The sequence below is a fragment of the Carcharodon carcharias genome, chromosome 21, assembly GCF_017639515.1.
Source record: "Carcharodon carcharias isolate sCarCar2 chromosome 21, sCarCar2.pri, whole genome shotgun sequence".
NCBI lineage: Eukaryota > Metazoa > Chordata > Chondrichthyes > Lamniformes > Lamnidae > Carcharodon > Carcharodon carcharias.
Window position 1 is genome coordinate 69,705,286 of NC_054487.1, and position 21,268 is coordinate 69,726,553.

At 39.3% G+C, this 21,268-nt stretch overlaps 1 protein-coding gene across 5 annotated transcripts in view; it reads right to left on the reverse strand.

Annotated features, from left to right (window-relative positions):
- Positions 1-917: 917 nt before the first annotated feature.
- Positions 918-21,268, reverse strand: part of cnot2 (CCR4-NOT transcription complex, subunit 2) — a 143,733-nt gene continuing 123,382 nt past the window's right edge. For all 5 annotated transcript variants that reach the window (XM_041215520.1, XM_041215521.1, XM_041215519.1 and 2 more), the window contains 7 exons: positions 20,974-21,094; positions 20,698-20,854; positions 17,386-17,447; positions 17,239-17,288; positions 7,014-7,114; positions 6,686-6,830; positions 918-2,058 (listed from right to left, as the gene is read on the reverse strand). In XM_041215520.1, the coding sequence (XP_041071454.1) occupies positions 1,972-2,058; positions 6,686-6,830; positions 7,014-7,114; positions 17,239-17,288; positions 17,386-17,447; positions 20,698-20,854; positions 20,974-21,094 (723 nt within the window). In that variant the 3' untranslated portion in view covers positions 918-1,971. The remainder of the gene's footprint in view (positions 2,059-6,685; positions 6,831-7,013; positions 7,115-17,238; positions 17,289-17,385; positions 17,448-20,697; positions 20,855-20,973; positions 21,095-21,268) is intronic.

The window sequence follows — 21,268 nt, forward strand, 5'->3', positions numbered from 1 at the left end:
TATAACTTTAAATTTTTCTTGCTTATAATAAGTCTTGTGTGCAAAGTATCTTTTAAGACATAGGAAAAGTTTTTATAAGGGAGAACATTTGATTTTGACATACTTTGATAATTTCACATTTAAGTCCTGAATATTTGCGCACTATTCTATAAAATCACAAGTATGGCTTACTGTTAAGCACAAGATGCAGTCTAAAACGGGTTTCTGCATGGTGGAAATAGGACCATCCAGATTAGAACCAGTCATGTGGCACAAAAATCATGGACAAGAAGATTTGCACCACTACCTCATGCTGATCAATTAGTACGTAGGGAATTCTGAACAGACATAAATGTATGTTTTTCTGGCGAGAAAAATGACAACAGCCTGTTTTAATTGCTACTAAACTACCACAAGGTGATAGGATTCTTCAATGCATAAGTCATGTCTTTGGTAGTTATGAGACTTGTTAAGTGTCAGTTCTTGCAGTTTAGGAGGGGGTCACCAAAGTTACCAATGAGCATAATTTTTGCAGTTGAGTACAGGCAAATTTACTAAGCAAACATTTAGAGATCTAATGCCTTGATGTAGTGTTTCATGTCTCAAAGTATTTCACAAAAACCAAAATACTATATTAGTGAATACATGGCTGTACTGTCTAAAATGATCATTTGAGTACAGTGGTTGGTGACTGCGCCTCCTGATTTTTAAAGATGATTTAAGGACACTCCCTTTTTAACATTTATAGGTGAAGACTATGACAGATTGAAAATTGAAACACTCACCTGTTATAGTAAAATCTGGTGAACAGAACACTTAAGAAACCCGTCATCGTGGAAATTCCAACAAATACTTCAAAACTTCTTTCATTGTATTCAATATCATCAATTAAAAATACATTACTGTGTAGCAATTTCAAATTAAAGGCAACACTGCAGTTAGGACAGCTTTTCTACTTTATTACAAAGAGAAGAAGCTTTAATGTGGTCAGAAAATACAAGATTGATTTTTTTTTAATTCTTTTTTTCCTATGAAATGCTGCTGTTCAACCAGCCATTGTGAATTGTCTCAGTTCACTTCCTGAAGTCCCATCATGTTCAATTGGGTATGGATGTCCTTGGCTGCTGAAAATCTGGCCCTTAAGTGCACAGGGCGACACAGCGGTCCCCTGCTCAGCAGTTCCCGAAATGTCCTGTTTTCATGTATTGCATCCATGCACACCTCCGAAAAATGAGGTACAGCAGGGCAAATATTTTCCAAAATAGATGTCATATATATAATATATACACATTCGTACATACATATCTTTATTCATGTGATGTCCAAAAATTAAAAAAATGTACACTTTTATTACAAAATTGTAACAAAGACTGGACAGTGTTTTGCTCATTCTGGAAAGATGAAGCCCAGTGAACACAACCGTGGAAAACGTCCAGAGGTCGTGGCAATAATGTTCACTTAAACAGTCAAATGTTCTTGCATTTAACTTGGCGGAAATGCCATTCAAAAACATTAGGGGTAGTAAAATGGACAAATCAAATGCAGGCTGCTTATCTTTCCAAATGAAATACAAGGAGGATCTTCACATAAAAATGCACTAAACATTTTTTTTTATTATTACCAGTAATGCTACAATGAACGATGCAAACTTTTTAAATTTTTACACTTTGGAAATTTAGCAATGAAAATGTTGTCGGTCCACTTGTCTTTTAGCAGAACAAAGTCTGCCTGTAGGCTGAAAAATTATTTTGTGTGTCGTTTTTAAACATACCCTGCTCAAAATAATAAAAAAAAAACAGAAAAAAAAACAATACAAATTCAGTTGTGTTGGGCAGCACATAATTACTAAGGCAGGACTTCAAAATGTCGATCCATCCACATGAGCCAATTGCCAGATCCTCAAAGAATAAAAACCAGGATGCCTGAGCCACTTCGGTTTCCGCAGTTTGAGTATTGTGCTGAGACAGCCATACCCCATGAACAGTTAAGTCTTTAGAAGGCTTGCTGAGCAGGGTTGTAGTTCAAAGATGACGGCAGATGAGGTCTTTCCTCTAGTTTATCATACTCCAGGTGGAACTCCTGAAATCCAAAAAAAGAAAGTCAGTCATGTGAACAGCAAACTTCCATTTGAAAGCATTACAAGACAGTTGGTGACATCGAAGGATGTACAATATTGGTATATATTCACAGATTAAACGCCACACAACTTGAATTTATATAGTGTCTTAAATGAAAGACTTCCAAAGGTGGAGGAAATAGGTGTAGGAAACTGCAGACAAAGACAAAAAGGGAGAGATTATAATACAACAGTGACTACGCTTCTGAAATACTTCATTGGCTATTCCATGCTTGGGATGTCCTGAGGTCATGAAAGTTACTATATAAATGTTAAGTCCTTTATTTAGAGATGAAAGAATGTCTGGTCAAAGACGTTTCTTGAGAAGGTTCTTAAGGAGATGAGGCAGAGTGGTTTAGGAAGAGAGTTCCAAAGAGGAGCACTGAGCCAGCTTAAATCTTAATCAGTGGTGGGTGAAAGAGTAGGGAGGTACAGAAACCAGATTCAAAGGAACCAATGACTTGGAGGGGTATACAGGGCTGGAGGAGATGGCAAACATAGGGTGGTGCAAGCTCAGAAAAGTATTTAGATACAAGGACAAAGATTTTGAAATTGTTTTATGGGACATGGAGCTAATGTAAGTAGGCAACAATGTGGGGTGAGGGGTGATCAAGACATGAAGGATGAGAGGCTATGAACAGCAGTATACATGTGACAGTGTTTCAACTGCAGAGAAATTTTGGATGGTACGATATGGGAGGCCAGCAGCACAGTGTTAGGAATAGTCAAAGCTGGTGCTCACAAAGGTACACATAAGGATTTCAGCAATGTAATGGCTGAGGCAAGGATGGAGGTGACAAATTTTGTTGATGGAATTTGTTGATGGCTAGGTTGTTGGTTTAGAATAAGGTGGCAATGTTGTTGGGTTAAAATAGGGTGGCATTGTCTAGTTAACATGAGAGAATGGTCATGGAGAGAGATGGAATAAATAGTAAGGAAACAGAGTTCTGAATGGGAACTGAAGATGATTACTTCCAACTCTCCCATGCTGAGCTGGAGGAAGTTGCTCTGGTAGCACAGATGTACCCAAGGGTTGAGAAAAATGCAGAAGTAGAACTGGAGATCATCAGCATACATTATGTCAGACTTGGCCCAATGAAAGTACCCCAAGGTTAAAGCCACCAACTTCAGCAGCTACTCTTCACTGCAGTACTGAAGTAGTCTTGCACCATTGGAGCTGCTGTCCTTTGAATGAGATGTTAAACCAGCCCCCACCTCAGATAGATGTAGGGGATCTCATGGAAACTTTATTCATCTCCCAAGATCACCAAAAAATTGATTATCTGGCCATTTACTTCATTGTTTGTGGACCCTTAAGCTGCCACATTTTCCTATTTTACAACAGTGACTACATTTCGAAGCACTTCTTCGGCTATGAAGTGTTTGGAACACTCTTAGGTAGTGAAAGGCACTTTATAAATGAAAGCTATGTAAAAATCTGTCTGTGGATGAGATCACAGAGGTGCATCAGGTTCTTAAAAGAGGAGGGGCCAGGGACAGATGCTTGGGAATCCTGAATATGATTATGTGGGGGGAGGGAATGGAAGTCATTAGTCAAATAGGTAGGAATGCTGTCATTCAAGGGTGGTGGATGATGAGAGGCATTAGAGGAAGATGGCATTGTACAACATATTTGATGGTTGAGGAGGGATAAAGCAGCAGTTAGCGGAATTCATTCACAGCATTTCAACCAGCTTAAGAAATTGGCTTGCATTTTTATAGCCCCTTATCAAGCATCTCTGATGCATACATTAAATAGCTCTGGAATATAATAACTTATCGGCATAAACAGCATACTCTACATAACAGACAGCTGTTACTAAATTAGCAGCTTTTGTCTGAATTGGTGGTAATTTATTCTGCCCTACTTCTTACTACAACTACAATAACCAGCTTGCTCAAAAGAGTTACAATAACCAGGTTACAGAAGTGTTACATTAACAAGTACATAATATCCTTTGAGTTAAAATGTAAGCATTTACATTTTAAAGAAAATTGATGCATTACACTGTATAATGATAAATAAACTATCTTTTGAAAGAAAAGGTACTTATAATTGCCAAAATATGTCCTCAGTTTTATTTTGGAGAGACCAGTAAATAGAGGAAGGAATTTTTGATATGGTCAAACTTAATGGAACTTGTCAATAACGGTGATGGATTGGTATCACCACTTGGTGCTTTAATCAAGCAGTCTGACTTGCTTTAAGAATGGTTTGTATTGTCTCTTCGACTTGGTCACAGTTCCACAAAAATATTACTAAGCAATGCCTTTTAGGAATATCTAATGTGAAGCTAATTCATGGGAAAGGGGAATTTCTGAGAGATCAGAAATTCATCTAAACAGGAATGACCTGCAAGGTCAGTATCTTTGCTATTTGGCTAACTACACAAGCTTTCACTGATTAAAAATCTAGTGCCTGATGTATAAGGCAATTGCCAAATCAGATTTATACCACATTGTCAACTGTTAGAAATCAGCTGGGCCTTTGCAAATCTTACAAAACGTTATCTGACCTGATCTGCGGAGAAATGCCTCCCGCTTCAAAGTTGCAGATTTAATTCACAGAACAGTCAGACTTTAAAAAGGCACCTTTTCTCTCAGTATTTTATTTTCCTTACATCATATTTTGAGATCTCCTTGGAGTTTAATTTCAAAATATTCAAATCATTTTTAATGGTTTATGCAAAAAAAACCAAAATTACTAAAACATCCCTTCACTGCAAATATACAGAACTTTATAGTGTATAGGGAAATATGAATAAAAGGTGCAGAGTTATACTAGATGCTTACATTGCTGTTTGATGATCAGGGAAAGAAAAGCTTTGCATGATATTCCAATGCATTCACAAGAGATCTGCTTGCCAGCCGTCAACTGCCACAGAACCTTTCATTGTCCTGTTAGCTCGTTTAAAATAAAACTTCAACATTTGAGCTTGGAGATCAGTCAGCTGACCACTGGAGAGTTGCAAAATGCAGTTTTACACCAGTTATACTCCAACTAGTCTAAAACTGAAACAGTGCGAGATTATCTCCTCCAAAAAAACCTGATTTGCTCCCACTGCAGTTGCATTGCACTTCTTAAACTGCACAGATTCTGGATGTGCAAAATAATTGAACCATTAGAATACTTCGTCACGAGCAACAAATGTCAGCTTTCTGCATTGAAACTTGGTGGAATTTGCAGCAAAATGGTTCAGTTTCCCTTGGTTGAATACCAACTAAAATCAGGGACTGTTGAGAAGAGGGTATGTTTACAGGGATCGAATGCTCATATTCTGCATCGATTACGTTAGCCACTAGGACTTTAAGGAGTATTTTAGGGATCTGATCTGTGATTCCGTCCATTTTCTGTTTTAAATCAAAATCAAAGCCAATAACCTTGGCCGAGTGTTAATTAAGTCATTTTTTAGCTAATATCACTGGTTTTGTAAAATGATGATCTTCACCTAATAAATATGAAGTGCAATGCTTGCTGCATGTCATTTAAGAGACTTGAAATATGCCCTCACACAATCTGCATAAGTAAATAATTTTCCAATAGCTCCTTCAAGCACAGATGATGAGTTCTCTTTTAGGTACCTGGGTTGATCAGACTGTTGAGTGTCAGGCAAATTTATCTTGTGTATGTATATTGGCCTACTCCCCACAATAATACATCCTGATAAAATTATAGTGTTTAGTCTCCAGAAAAGCTAAAATAGGTTCCAAAGGCTTTTCTTTAGCAAATCAGGGTCAGATTTAGGACGCTAGGAAAGTACAGGATCAGATAAGGCTACGCACTCTGCCAGTGGCAAAAAACTGATAGCTCCAAATTGACCCCTCCTTATTGACAGGAAAATCTACACACATCCGGGCTCAACCTGAAACAGGAGTTTGGAGGAACCACAGGAACAAAATTATTAAAGCTTGAAACAAAAAAGTAAAAATACAAACCAATTAATTATCAATTAGAATTTTAAATAATTATACAAAACTGAGCACAAGGAAACAAATAAAATGGGAGGGAGAGGGAGTGAAAACATGGGGGACAAGAAGTTTTTTTAAAAAAATGTCTTATTTAACTTGTAAAAATAACATTTTTATAGGCTGCAGTTAATATTACAGGAATAAATCTACTGAGTAGTATTACTACAATTTAGCATGGAAAAGGACACAATAGGAGTAGAGAAATGTAATCAATTCCACTTGACTTAAAGCTAGTAATTGCATAGTCATGTTGAGCCAATCACTTCCTTTTATGCTGTAAATTCTATGATTCTTCAGCGCATGAGTTGAAGTCTTCAAAAAAATTGACAGCCTTGAGAGCGCAGAACTTGCTACATCATCCAACAGTCTCAAGGGTTAAAACAACAGCACACAAATCTAGGCTATTTCAGCTATCTTTATTATTGAGAACCACAGATCAGATTTGCTGGGCAGAAAAAAAATACACAATGTTGTATACAAAAACACATTGGTTGTTTCCAGCAAACAAATGATTCTTATTTTCTCAAAGAAACATCAAGTCAGTAATTCATCGGACTCCTTTACAATCGAAGGCCAACAATTTCTGCATTATATAAAATCAATTAGCACATCAGCTCTTACTTTAGCAACCTTTCTCCAGTTAAGACAGTCAAAGAAATAGTATGTCCCCCTTTCATAGGTGTTGGTCTTTACTGTTGGCTCCATTCCTGGGGCCCTGGTGATCCAGACTCGCTCTTCTTTGTGGTACCTCCAGTCTCGGTTAAATCTACCATTCATAATATGAGAAAAGATATGTATGAATATTAATCAAATTAAACATATCCAATAAATAGACTAACATATGGCAAATCATTGAAAAAAACATGAATCGAATCATTCAATTTTAACATCAGTTATGCTAAAGAGAAACTTAGTTCAAATATAAATGTTATACATTTAAAAGACATACAGCTCTACTGCTGCAAGTAACTGTAAGACATCTCCTCCATTCATGTAGTATAGATAGAAAAGGAGGTCCTCTCCGTAGCGGGCAAGTTTTATTGCAGCAAGCTGTAAAAGAAATCATTGTTCATTTTATCTTACATTTTAAATATAATGCTTAGAAACCTTAACTTATGACAAGCAACTATATTTTACAAACAAGGGTAAACGCCACAGGATATAATCAACAGAAATGCTACAATGTGGCTGTAATGTCCAACTAATTACCACCAAAAGTATACAAATGATGTCACTGAATATGCACACTCTGGTTATGACTCTGGTTATACTTCGATGTGGATGTCATCACATAATCTGCACAGAAAGTTCTGGCCACTGTCAACAAATGAAACTTGAGCAAAAATGAAATATTGCTGTTAATGCAAGCGTGCATACCTACATAATACATTAAAAATCCTACTGAAACACATTTTGTTTAGAAAGATTTGCATTTGTATAAAACTTTTCATGCCCACCTGACAACTCAATGTGCTTTACAGGCAATGAAGTGCTTTTGAAATTTAATCACTGTTACAATATAGGAAACACAAAACCAATTTTCACACGGTAAACCCACACAGACAGCAATATGGTAATGACCAGAAAATTCATTTTTATGATGTTGTCTGAGGGATAAATATAGGCCAGTCCCCTGGTCTTTTTCAAAATAATGCCATCCACCTGACAGGCAGATGGGGCCTCAGTTTAACATCTTATCTGAAAGACGGACAAAACATTATTTCCTGCCTTCATGTTTTTGTCACACTTTTTTGACAATTTTTCCTGTTATAAATATCAATGCCCATATTTCCTTCAATAAACCTGTCAGCTTCTGTACCCAACTCCACTCTTTGGCCAAGCTATTAGTCAGCCCTCCTAATATATCCTCCTTTGACTTGATGTCAATTTATGCTCCATGAAATGCCTAGAGACGTTTCCTAAGCTAACGGTACTTTGTCAATGCAAGTTATTATTATTGGAATTGAGCAATGTAAACTTCTTGTGCTGTAATTACACCATTCCACCAATGGTTCAGTCTCACCTCTCCCAGCTCCTCCATCTATACTGCAGAGAAACTGCTACACACCAAAAAAAAACTCCAGTTCTGTTTTCTAAATTGCTGCAAGTTTTTCTACTTGAAAGAATGCTTGCATTTTATTATTTACATAAATAAGCTTTAAAATGTGGGCTGAATTATGCCTACATGCTTGCATTCAATTCTCTCCTGCACTCTAACCTTACCGACAGAAGGTTTAGTTTTGACTCACTGTGTGGAACACCGTGGGACGTGGACTAGTTATAAAAATAAGATTTGTGGAAATTATTTCAAAACAGAGATCTTGCTTTAGATACGTATAAATCACAATGGCAAAAGTGTCAGTCGAAGAGAAGCAGACCAAAATTGGCAGTTGCAACAATCTTTCTAAAAATTGAGAACAGTTAATACTAAGAATCATGCATGCTTCAGAGAGCAGCCCGAGGACAAAGAAGCTTTCACAGCCAGTGCTGTTAGATCTAGACTGTCAAGGTCATAATCCCAAAGATAACACATAGGTTGTACTGTCTGGACAAGATAAGCAAGACCACGGGGGAGTCAAAAGAATTCCACTTATATCTAGTCCTATCCAGATTTTCTATTACTTAAGATTGGGAAAGTAAAAGGAATTACCAGCTACAAGCATGTCAGATTTTAGGCTCAAAATTGAAGTTCAAAGTCATTGGCATGTCTGTTTAAGATTATGACACCTAAAGATGAATCTTGTCATAAAATGCAGCACTTAGATTTTTCAGTTATCTGAATAGATGGAGAAAAAATATTTAGCTTGTGGAATTGAATATAATGAACTTGCATTTATCTAGCAGCCTTCACTACCTCAGGATGTCGCAAAGCATTTCAGAGGCAATGAACTGTAATCACCATTGCAATATAGTCAAACTTGAAAGTTGATTTTACTTACAGCAAGATCTCAAAATACAGCAATAAGATAAGTGACCAGTTTATCTGTTTTTGGTAGCGTTAGCTGTTGGTCAGGTTCCAGAAGAACTAACCTGCTCTTCATCAAATTGTGACATGGAATCTTTTCACGCCCACCTTAAAAAGCAGAAGCGGCCTCAATTTTGAAGTCTCATTCAAAAGACAACATCTGGACTGTGCAGGACTCCCTCAATATTGCACTAAAGCCTAGATATGTGCTCAAGCTTCTACAATGAAGCTTAAATCCACCACTTAAATGTACAAAAGATTCTGTTTCTCACACTAAACAAGAATTTATATTTAAATGGCTAATGTAGAAAAGCAGCTAAAGGCACTTCACAGAAGCATATAGAGAAAAATGAATGGCTAGGCAAAATATTTGATGGCAACTTATTGAAATAGGAATGGAATTGATTAGGATGTAGGAAAGCTAAAGAGAGAGCACACTTAATGATTATGCATTCCAATTGGTGGGATATAACTAGTGGTGTCTCCCAGGAACCTGCGCTGGGGTTTCAGTTTTTCACTATATCAATAACTTGGATTTTTAGCTCTTTATTCCTTCTAAGTTTGCTGACTACAAGAAGTTAGATGGCACATTAGCATAGGTGGGTGCAGAAAATTGCAAGAGTCATTAATAGATTAATCAAGGGGGAAAAACCATGGCAGATGGAAGTTCAATGGAGAAGTGTGAAGTCATCTGTTTTGAACCCAAGATAGATCAGAGTATTTTCTAAATGGTGAGAAGCTAGTAACTGTTGACAAGGCACCATTCACAGAAGTCACTAAAAGTTTGCAAATAGGTACAAAATATAATGAAAGAATCTAATGAAATGTTAGCATGTAACTCAATCAAAGGGGATGGAGGCAGTTATAATTGTAAAAAGCTCTGGCTAGATCGCATCTACATTCAGTTCTGGGCACTGCACCACAGCAAGGCTGTACTGGCCTTGGAGCACGTGCAGTGCAGACTCACCAGAGTGATACCAGGACAGTTTGCAAAAGATGGACTGTATTCATTTGAGCATAGGAGATTAAGGGATGGTCTAATTGACATGTTTAAGGTAATTAAGGGATTTCGTAACATAGCTTTTTCCTCTGGTGGTGGAACCCAGAAGAAGGGATTATGACCTTAAAATTAGAGCTAGGCTGTTCAGATGATGCCATGAAACACTTCTTCAGATAAAGGGAAATCTGGAACCTTTCTCCAAAAAAGCACTGAAGCTAGGTCAATTGAAGTTTCAAAACGGAGACTGATTTCTTTTTTGTTTGGTAAAGAATAAGGGTCCAAGGCAGGCACATGGATTTAAGATACCGATCAACCATAATCTTATTGAATGGTGGAACAGCCTTGAGGAGCTGATGTTCCTAGGTACATAAATGCTCAGGCAAAGAGGTGGATCTTAGGGAGGACCTTGAAGGAGGAGAGGAAGTTAGACAGGCAGAAAGGTTTAGGATGAATATAGAGCAGAAGGGCTAAAGAAACAGTTAACAATGGTGGGGCAACAATTATAAGCAGTAGGGTCAAGTAGGAAGAATGTAGATTTCTTGGAGTGTGAGCTTATAGGATTTGAGGAGGCTACGTGGATAGGAAGGGCCATGAAAATTTCAATGGAAATTTTAAATGGGGTGTAAAGCATCAGGAACTAACATAAATCATAAAAGATAAGGGTTATGGGTGAGTAACAGAAAGTGGAGAGGTGTGTTCAATCTTCGCGATAAAGTGGTTCATGAGCATGCAAGTTGTGAGCTAAATATGCTCCAGTCTGTGCCCTTTTACCTTGAGGAAGCAAAGACGGGGACTGTATCAGGGGAAACAACCAGGATAGGAGAGAGCGAGGGCGTTAGAGGGGATGAGTAGAGAAGTGATTGAGATAATTGCTAGGCTGCAGAAGTGTTGTTATAAATGGAGGACCAAAGGCTAAGCAGTTGGGTGTTCATATGTCCCAGACAAATGGTTATGAGAAATAAAAAGTTAACAAGGATTAAGAGAATTCTGAAGAAAGTTCAATTGATCCAGAAAGGAATAGTTTATGAATCAAGAGCTCCAAGGGTGTTAGAAGTGAGACTTTAGGTTTAGCTAGAAATAGGGTGTACAGCATCAGGAAATAACATAAATCATATAAGAGAAGGGTTATGGGTGAGTAGGACATAGTGCAGGATGGGATGGAGCAGCAGTTTATGGAGATTACAGGGTAGATGGCTGAAGAAGAAAGGAGTAATCTAGAATGGAGGAGAGAACAATATGGATAAGGGTTTAAGCAGCAGCGGCAGATGGGCTAAAGCTGGGAGGGAGACAGATTTGGTTACGAATGTACAGAATTTGTGACGTGGGATGGAAGTGGAGGGAGCGGGGGATGGTGGTGCTGGTGTTGTAAATGGGGATAATGGATTTTTCCTGATGTCTAACTGAAAAAAGACACAGCTCATCCAGAACTGAGTGTTGGACAAGAAATCTGCCAAGAAAGGTTCAGTAGAGGGACCAACACAGGTGGTGGAAATATGAAGGTTAGTGTCGTTCGTTTACACGACCATATTTTTCAGATGATATTGCCAAGAGGAAGGCTGCAGATGAGGAAGTGGAAGGATAAAGGATAGATCCTCGGGAAACTCCAGTTGTAACTGTCTGGGGCTAGAAGAAAAGCCATTGATAGTAATGTTCATGCTATGATTGGACATGTAAGAGTGGAACCAAGCAAAGCTAGTTCCATTCAGATGACAGTCATTGGAGGAGGGTGGCTTGGTTGCTCAAATTAAAAGTTGCGGATAGATCGAGAACAATGCAATGGGATATTACACCATGGGCAAAGTCACAGAAGATCGTATTTCTGACTTTTGTTGAGGATTGTTTGTTACTGTTGCAGGGGCAGAAACCAGATTAAGAGATTCGGGAGGTGACAACATGTTCAAGAACGTAGGCGAGGAAAAGGAAATTTGGGATAGGGTGGTAACTTGCAAGGACAGAAGGACAAAGTGTGTTTTTTGAGGATATGTTGAAGGTGATGGTTTTGAAAAGAAGGGAGACAGCAACTGAGAAGAAGAAACCATGTAATGCCACTAGCTGGAGGTCAGAAAGAGAAATTGGTGGTTAGCAATCTATCATGTTCATCACATAAATACTTACACATTTGCACTAAGACTGCCTATTTCTACTTCTAACATTGCTCAACTCTGCCCTTGCCTCACATCATCCATTCCTTTTCTTACCTCCAGACTTGACTCTTCCAGTGCAATTCACCCACATTCCATCCTCCACAAACTTTAGGTCATTCAAAAGTCAAAATCATTCAATAATCACCTTTGTGCTCACTGACCAACTTTGGTACCCAGCTAAGCAATGTTTTAATTTTAAAATTCTTCTTGCCTTCAAATCCTTCCATGGCCTTGCCCTCCATATCCTTTTAATTTCCTCCAGCCCTACAACCCTCAGCTATCAGCATTCCTTCAATTCTGGTCTCTTGATCATCCCTGATTTTAATCACACCATCAATGGGGCTGCACTTTTAACTTTGAAGGCCCCAAGGTCTGAAATTCCCCCTGCTAAACCCCTCTGCCTCTCTTTCTTTCCTAAAACATACCTCTTTAGTCAAGCTTTTGCTCGTCTATCCTAATATCACCTTAGAGAGTTGATGTCAAATTTTGTTTGACAACATTCCCTAGAAACACCTTTGGATCTTTTACCACATTAAAGGCATCATATAAATTGTAGTTGTCATCTAGTAGAACTGGCATCAAGGGAGGAGAAGATAGGTCTCATGCTTGGAGAGGGCATTATAAGAAACAGGAGAGAAACTAGAGAAAGACACAAGGTCTAGGGGAGTGGGTGAAGAGTGAACGTGACATAGAAAGTGGAGAGGTGTGTTCAATCTTCGCGATAAAGTGGTTCATGAGCATGCAAGTTGTGCGCTAAATATGCTCAAGTCTGTGCCCTTTTACCTTGAGAAAGCAAAGACGGGGACTATATCATGGGAAACAACCAGGATAGGAGAGAGCAAGGGCGTTAGAGGGGATGAGTAGAGAAGTGATTGAGATAACTGCTAGGCTGCAGAAGTGTTGTTATAAATGGAGGACCAAAGACTAAGCAGTTGGGTGTTCATATGTCCCAGACAAATGGTTATGAGAAATAAAAAGTTAACAAGGATTAAGAGAATTCTGAAGAAAGTTCAATTAATCCAGAAAGGAATAGCTTATGAATCAAGAGCTCCAAGGGTGTTAGAAGTGAGACTTTAGGTTTAGCTAGAAGTAGGCAAACATTTAAATATGTCACCTGTATATAAGAGTTCAGATTCCCTGAGTACAAGGAAACAAATCTGAACCAGCTCTAATCCATATGAAACAACAGGTGTGCAAAGCTGGATCTACCCAGATGATAATCAGACTATCCAGAAGGAGAATGATACAACATCTAAGGATGGAGTAATGCTGGCACTGGGTCGAGGGGTAGTGTCCTCAGCCCAACCATCTTCAGCTGCTTCATCAATGATCTTCGTTCTATCATAAGGTCAGAAGTGGAGTTGTTCCCTGATAATTGCACAACGTTCAGCACCATTCACAATTCCTCAGATACAGAAGCAATTCACGTCCAACTGCAGCAAGACATGGACGGTATCCAGGCTTGAGCTGACAAGTGGCAAGTAACAATTGTGCTACACAAGTGCCAGGCAATGCCAACAAGACAGAATCTAACCATTGCCCCATGACATTCAATGACATTATCATCACTGAATCCCCCACTATCAACATCCTGGGGGTTACCATTGACCAGAAAACGAAATTGGACTAGCCATATAAATACTGTGAGTACAAGAGCAAGTCAGAGGCCAGGAATCCTGCGGCGAGTAACTCACTTCATGACTCCCCAAAGCCTGTCCACCATCTACAAGAGTGTGATAGAATACTCTCTACTTGCCTGGATGAGTGCAGCTCCAACAACACTCAAGAAGCTCAACACCAAGCAGGACAAAGCAGCCTGCTTGATTGGCACCCCAGCCACAAATATTCACTGCCCCCACCACCAAAGCACAGTGGTAGCAGAGTGTACTTTTTACAAGATGCATTGCAGCAACTCACCAAGGCTCCCTAGACAGCACTGTCCAAACCCATCTAGAAGGACAAGGGCAGCTGATGCATGGGAACAGTACCATCTGGAAATTGCCCTCCAAGCCATTCCCCATCCTTGACTTGGAAATATATCATTGTTCCTTCACTGTCGATGGGTCAAAATTCTGGAACTCCCTCCCTAACACTGTGGGTATATCTACACCATATGAATTGCAGTAGTTCAAGGAAGCAGCTCACCACCATCTTCTCAAGGGCAATTAGGGAGGGGCAATAAATGCTGGCCTAGCCAGCGATACCCACATCCCATGAATGAATACCAAAAAAAATTCCCTGTAGTAATTAGAGGGAAACAAAATTGCCAATTCTAATATTTTCCTTCTAGTCAACTTGGTATAGGAGAATGAGCTGTGAACTTAGAAGAAATATACTGACTAGACTTTAAACATAGCTGGCAGACTTGTTTGATGCTTTTAATTTTTCAGCTAATCAAGGAATCTCAACATAAGTTAACCATGCCAACTTCATATTAGTGTAAGGTTATTTTGTACTACGTAAGTCCAGCTGACACTGAGTTGACATGATACATTTAAAGTTGTCTTTGTACCAGCAGGGTTACAAATTACATATGCTCAATTACATAGCACACTCTTTAATGTTTATCCTCTACAAACTGTTAATGTGGTTAGCATAAGTGTTAATAAAAAAAAATTTGTTCAACATTTTACTGTTTGATGTCTCTAAGTGAATTTAGCAGCAGGGCTCAATTTGCAACTGTTAAAAGGGTGATTCAAGGCAAGCTAAATTTTAGATATCTCAAACTCTAGACTGTAAACCCACAGCTGGTTCTTTGTCAAGGGGTTAAGATGCAAAGTTAAAGATTCAGCTGATGTTCTTTGATCAATATTTATTACAATGCTTATGGGTTTACTGCTCACAACATTCTCATAAATGCATGGAACATGCAACAAGACTTGTCAGCACTACTGGTTAAATACTGTACTGCATCTAATTGAAAGCTAAGCTAGTCCATGCATAAATCAATACAATAATTCTCAGCACCACTACTGACATAATAATCTGGCATTCAAAAAAAAACATATTCAGATTTATACCTGCCAGAACAATATTGCCACTAAAAGAAAAAAAAATCTTAATTTTAAATCTTTCAGCAAAAATGCCACTTTAGAGTCTCAGGATTAAGGTGAAAGAACATGACTGGTTACATTACTGATTCAACTTATGGAACAATACTTTAGGACATTATCCCACTTGGAAGAAACACATCCTAATCAGCACATTTCAATTTTAAATTTCAGACTACACAGCAGAATCTTCAATTACTAGTTTCACATCAGGAATGTGACAGAATCTCATCTCTCACCTGCACGATTGCAGCCACAACAATTAAGAAACACCTGATCAGCTACTCTGCCATTTATTATTAACTTTTTGCTCACTAATTCAGGATCATTTTGGCTTCTCCGCCACCAATCATCTCCTTAAATCACTTTTCTCTGTCCCCTCTATGCTGTGGTTGCAGTATCTGCCACCCACAAGATGCACTGCAGCAATTTTCCAAGCTCACTTCAACAGCACCCCCAAGCTACGTGATTTCTACAAAGAAGGAGGAGAACAACATTATCATGAGAGCAGCACCATCTCAAAATTCCCAGGCTGCCATTCTACCTTGAAGATATATTGACTCAGATGATTGTACCCAGGAAGATGCAAGGACTCTGCGGGAATTGCCTGGGAAGTTTCAACTTCCAATGTGCAATTCCCATGTCTGAGACCCTCCGAAAATGTCTCCAGCTTTGTGTTAGAGTCCAAGACTTCAGAGGGTTCCAAATCACATACCCGGATAGTTACCCAGGAAATGTTAAGGCAGGAAAAAACTATATCTAACTCCTGGGTAACTAAATAACTGACACCACACTCCTCCCTTGCCGACCCTCTGACTCCAAATCCCCCCCATCCCGACCCACTCCGACTCCCCCCCACAACCCTCCGACTCCCCCCGCCGCTGACCCTCCCTCTCTGGCATCCTACCCAGCCAGCATCCTTGCCACCCTGCCAAGCTGGCACCTTACCAACATACCACCTACCCACCTACCTCATATACTCATTCACTAACACAGTGAAAAGCTATTGAAATGTCCCAAAGCTTTTCATTGTGTTAGTGAATGAAGACTTAGCAAAATACAGCAGCTAGTGCCATAAAAAGGCGCATAGCTTGGCTTCCCCTGACAATCCTGCCCTACAAGGAAGGACTCCCAAAATAAGTACGCTGTGCATTTCTGAAGAGGCCAGTTTGGAAGTCCAGGCCAGAAATGTGGAGCTCCAGCGCTTTGTAAGAAAAATAGGAATGGAACGGCCATCTGACGAAAGATTCTGCGCATTGTCATTCCTCCTTCATCACTGTGTCAATTGCTTGCCTATCACTACAGCACCCCCACTAGATGGAATGCAGTGGTACAAAGCACAAAACTACCTCCCAGGGAAATGAAGGATAAACAATAAATGCTGCTTTGACAGTGCCACTCACATATCCTGAGCAGAAACAGAACAAAACAGCAGCAGTATTACCTCTCCAAGTTCACAATCACACCCCTGAACACAGACACTTATACCTGAATTTGCTCCATGTATACTGGGTGCCCTAGGATACCTTGCCATGGAGATCAATCTTTTTAGGTGGATTCAGGTAATTGAGTGTTAGCAGGCTGAGGTACATCACAGCCAAACCTAACACTATTCTCACACAACATTTGTCTATATGTACTTTCCAAAATGGAGTAGGACACTGCCTAATTTTTTCTATTCCAAACCCAAGCACTGACATCCATTGTAGTGCTCCTCCTTTTGACCCTGTGATTAGCTAATACAGCACACACTGGGGATTAAATAAAGGGAATTCTTGCATGACTCAGTTGCACACTGTGCGACCATTTACCAACCCAGCCACTGGAGCATTTGGCAATAATATCCATGTCTCAGAACAGTTTTCAACAAAGAACTGTTTCATATAAATTCAGAGACACACAAAATTTGGCATTTAAGCAGCTTTAGTGCCTCTGATTTCTGAGACACACAAAATATATCGCTTTATCTACATTATTTAAAGTCACTTTTTCCAGAATTTAATATCTACACTCACCTTGTCCCTAATGTGTATGTTTGTTAGATACTCCGATGGAACGTGAAAATCTGTGGAAGAAGATGATTGTTGTTCAGTTATTTAAAGGTTGCATAGGTTTTAAAGATGCACTGTGTTTTACAGTAATGATAAAATAGTCATTCTCACCAATATCTTGAGGTCGGCAGGGTGCTGATGCCCAAGGAGATGCAAATTTGGGATAGAGGTTTCTGTAAAATACTGACAATTAATCATACAGATTCCTGATCGAACAAAACAGCCAAATGCAGAGTCACTAACTATGACCCAATATGCCCATGTTACAGAAAGTATATTTCAACATTTCTTTCAATATTGTTCAATTCTAAAATAAGAATTTCTTAATCAAGAATCAGAAGCTCCTCTAGTCATATAGTTCAATGTTGCTTTTTAATAAAAAAGGTAGTGCTTCTCCCAGCTGCCAACCAGCAAAGTAGGAAGCTAATGTTGAAACAACTTCCTACATTATCCATGTTCAGATCTGTATTAATATTTTATATAATTCCCCACGACAGCATGGACAAGTCTGACACAAGAACTGTGTGCTACAGGCTAGAACAAGAACAATGCTTTTAATGGAACCCATTAGAAGATTAAATTCTTTAACCCATCAGCCTTGCAAAACAGCAAAAATAAACAAACAGAATACACAGAAGACAAACTTCCAATCAAAAGTAATTCAAAGATGAGTTAATAGAGTAATCTATATTTCAAACATATAATCACTTGTTTTGCAAAACTTATCTTTATGTATATTTAAAAAAAATACAGACTATCCAAGGAGAGGTTATGAGGCTATAATTCAGTGCAATAGTTCAGAAGGTATATTAAACTGCAAGAATGACATTTGAGCAGTTTAAATGCAGTATATAAAGCTGTCTGATTTGAATCTGTAACTCGTTCCAGAATGCTGGTTATAATCTACATCAATTTTGTGTTTTTTTTAAGAAAGAAAATTTTCTATCCACTGTAAAGCGAGTACACTCGGACTGGAATTTTGTCAGTTAGGACAAAAAACTAAGGACATTCCTGGGAACTATCAGATCGTGTGCTTTACTTCATTCATTCTTGGGATGTGAGCATTGTTGGCAAATCCAGCATTTGTTGTCCATCCCTAATTGCCCTTGGGAAGGTGATGGTGCCTACTTGAACCGCTGCAGTCCATATAGTGTAGGTATATCCACAGTGCTGTTAGGGAGTGAGTTCCAGATGTTTGGCCCAGTGACAGTGCAAGAACAAAGATATAGTTTTAAGTCAGGATGGTGTGTGGCTTGGAGGAGAACTTGAAGTTGGTTGTATTCCATGTGTTTGCTGTTCTTGTAGTTCAAGGTAGAGATCACAGGTTTCAAAGGAGGCTTGGCGAGTTGCAGCAGTGCATCTTACAGATGGTACACACTGCTGCCACTGTGGGCTGGTTGTGGAGGGAGTGAATGTTTAAGACCGTGGATGGGGTGCATATCAAGCTGTGGGCTGCTATTCCACTACCCTCCTGACTTGTACCTTGCAGATGGTGGACAAGCTTTGGGGAGTCAGGAGGTGAGTTACTCATCACGGAATTTCCAGCATCTGACCTGCTCTTGTAGCCACAGTATTTATATGGCTAATCCAGTTCAGTTCTGGTCAATAGTATTCCTCAGGATGTTGATGGTGGGAGATTCAGCAATGGTAATGCCTTTAACCATCTCCTCTTGACATTCAGATTCTCTTGGAGATGGTCATTGCCTGTATGGTGAGAATGTTACTTGCTACTTAACAGCCCAAGCCTGAATTTTAAATAAAAACAGAAAACACTGGAAAAACTCAGCAGGTCTGACAGCATCTGTGGAGAGAGAAACAGAGTTAACCTTTCAAGCCCATATGACTCTTCTTCAGAGATAAAGAGAAGTAAAAATGTGATGGATTTTATACTGTTTAAGGGGGATGGAACAGGTAAAGCAGGATATCAGGTCAACAATAGGTGAGGGCTAAGGAGAAATTGACAAAGATATCATGGACACAAAACAAAGGGAGTGTTAATGGTAATGGTGAAGACTAAAGAAGGTGTTGATAGTGACTTAAAGGTAAGAAAGTAGAATGTGTTATTAGCAGAACAAGGGTAAGCACTCTGTGAAAGAACAACATAGAACAAGTGACAGATGGTCCTTTTGTGTGTTGGTGGAGGGGGGGTGGTGGTGCGATGTGTGGAGGGGGGGCAGTGGTTGGGGGGAAAAGGATAGAAAAAGGGGTTTTAAAAAGGGGATACAGCATTACAGGTATTTCTAGGACATACAATGTTCCTCGGACACCCAGGATTTCAAGCCTGAATGTTGTCCAGGTCTGGCTACATGCAGGCATAGACTACTTCAGCATCTGAGGAGTTGCAAATGGTGCCAAACACTGTGTAATCATCAGCAAACATCCCCAATTCTGACCTTATGCAGGGAAGGCCCTTCAGGACACAGACAGTCCGGTGAGCAGTGGTACTACCGAGCCACTCTTAGTGATGGACATTGAAGTCCCCCACCCAGGGTACATTCTGTGCCCTAGCTACCGTCAATGCTTCTTCTAAGTGGTGTTCAACGTGGAGGTACCCCCGATTCATTGCTGAGGGAGCAGTAGGTGGTAATCAGCAGGAGGCTTCCTTGCCCATGTTTGACTTGATGCCATGAGACTTCATGGGATTAAAAGTCAATATTGAGGACTCCCTGGCCACCTTTCCAATTGCACACTGTGCCACCACCTCTGGTAGGTGTGTCTTGCCAGTGAGACAGGACTTACCCAGAGATGACAATAGAGAAGTCTGAGGCATTGGTTGTAAGGTATGATTCCATGAGCATGACATCAGGCTGTGGACTGCTCTCCTCCAGATGTGAGAGAGGACGAGTTTGTAGGGTCAACTGGGCAGGGTGCATTTTTGTCGTTTCTGGTACCTAAGTCAACACCAAGGTGGTTTTGTCCAATTTTATTCTTATTCGACTTTTCTGTATTAGTTGATACAAGTGAGTGGCTTGGTAGGCCATTTCAGAGCACAGTTAAGAGTCAACCACATTGCTGTAGGTCTGGAGTCAGATGCAGGCCAGACCAGGGAAGAATGGCACATTTCCTTCCCTTAAAGGCATTAGTGCACCAGATGGTTTTACTGACAATCCTGCAGTTTCATGGTTACCATTACTGAAACTAGCTTTTTATTCCAAATACAGTACACTTTTGGGTCTTCTATTCTACAATGTTTTTTGACCAGCATCAATTTAATTTTTTACATACAACTTGAAATATTATAAACTTCTTTCACCTGAATAGCTGCACCCTCACGTGGCACTTCAACAAGTCTATTATTAAAAATTTAAACAGAAATATGACTTAACAGAAAAATTACATGCAGTCCTCTTTCCACATTATGCAACTGATCCTAGCGTATGAATGGCTGAAGACGATAGCTGCAAATTTAGGAATGCTGCTTACTCTGGAGAGTTTAGGTTGAGGCCTAGTGTTGTTAAGTCACTGCCTAATGCGAGATGTACCATGCCGGGATCAGTCTCTGCCGCTCGAATGAACGTTAAAAGTCCAATCATTCCAAACTGATCTGTAACCATTCCTGTAGGAATATTAGTGACTCGTCCTGAATAACAAGAAAAAAAGAAACACTAACAAATGATCTTCCAATCTATGTTATTCTTAAACGCATTCCACAATATTTCTAAATAAGTTATGATTTTGATGATAAACAGAACCACCCACCATCAGATAACACTTGGATCCCTTTTTTCTGCAGGTTGTTGTTTTGCGTCGTTGAGCTTTTATCGCCAGGAAATTTGGGCCCGTCTGTACTGGATACATTTTTTCCTGGTGTATTCAGGTTCTGCAATTGAAATATATAAGTAAAATGCGGTGAGTAAGCAGTACCAAAGAAAATCTGTAGTCTTGAATAATTTGAAGTTATATTTATATAAAAACTATAGTATCCCAGTCCAAACTGCAAATAAAACAATGTTATTTCATATCAAACTGCTCTTAAATTTCTATGAACTCTCCT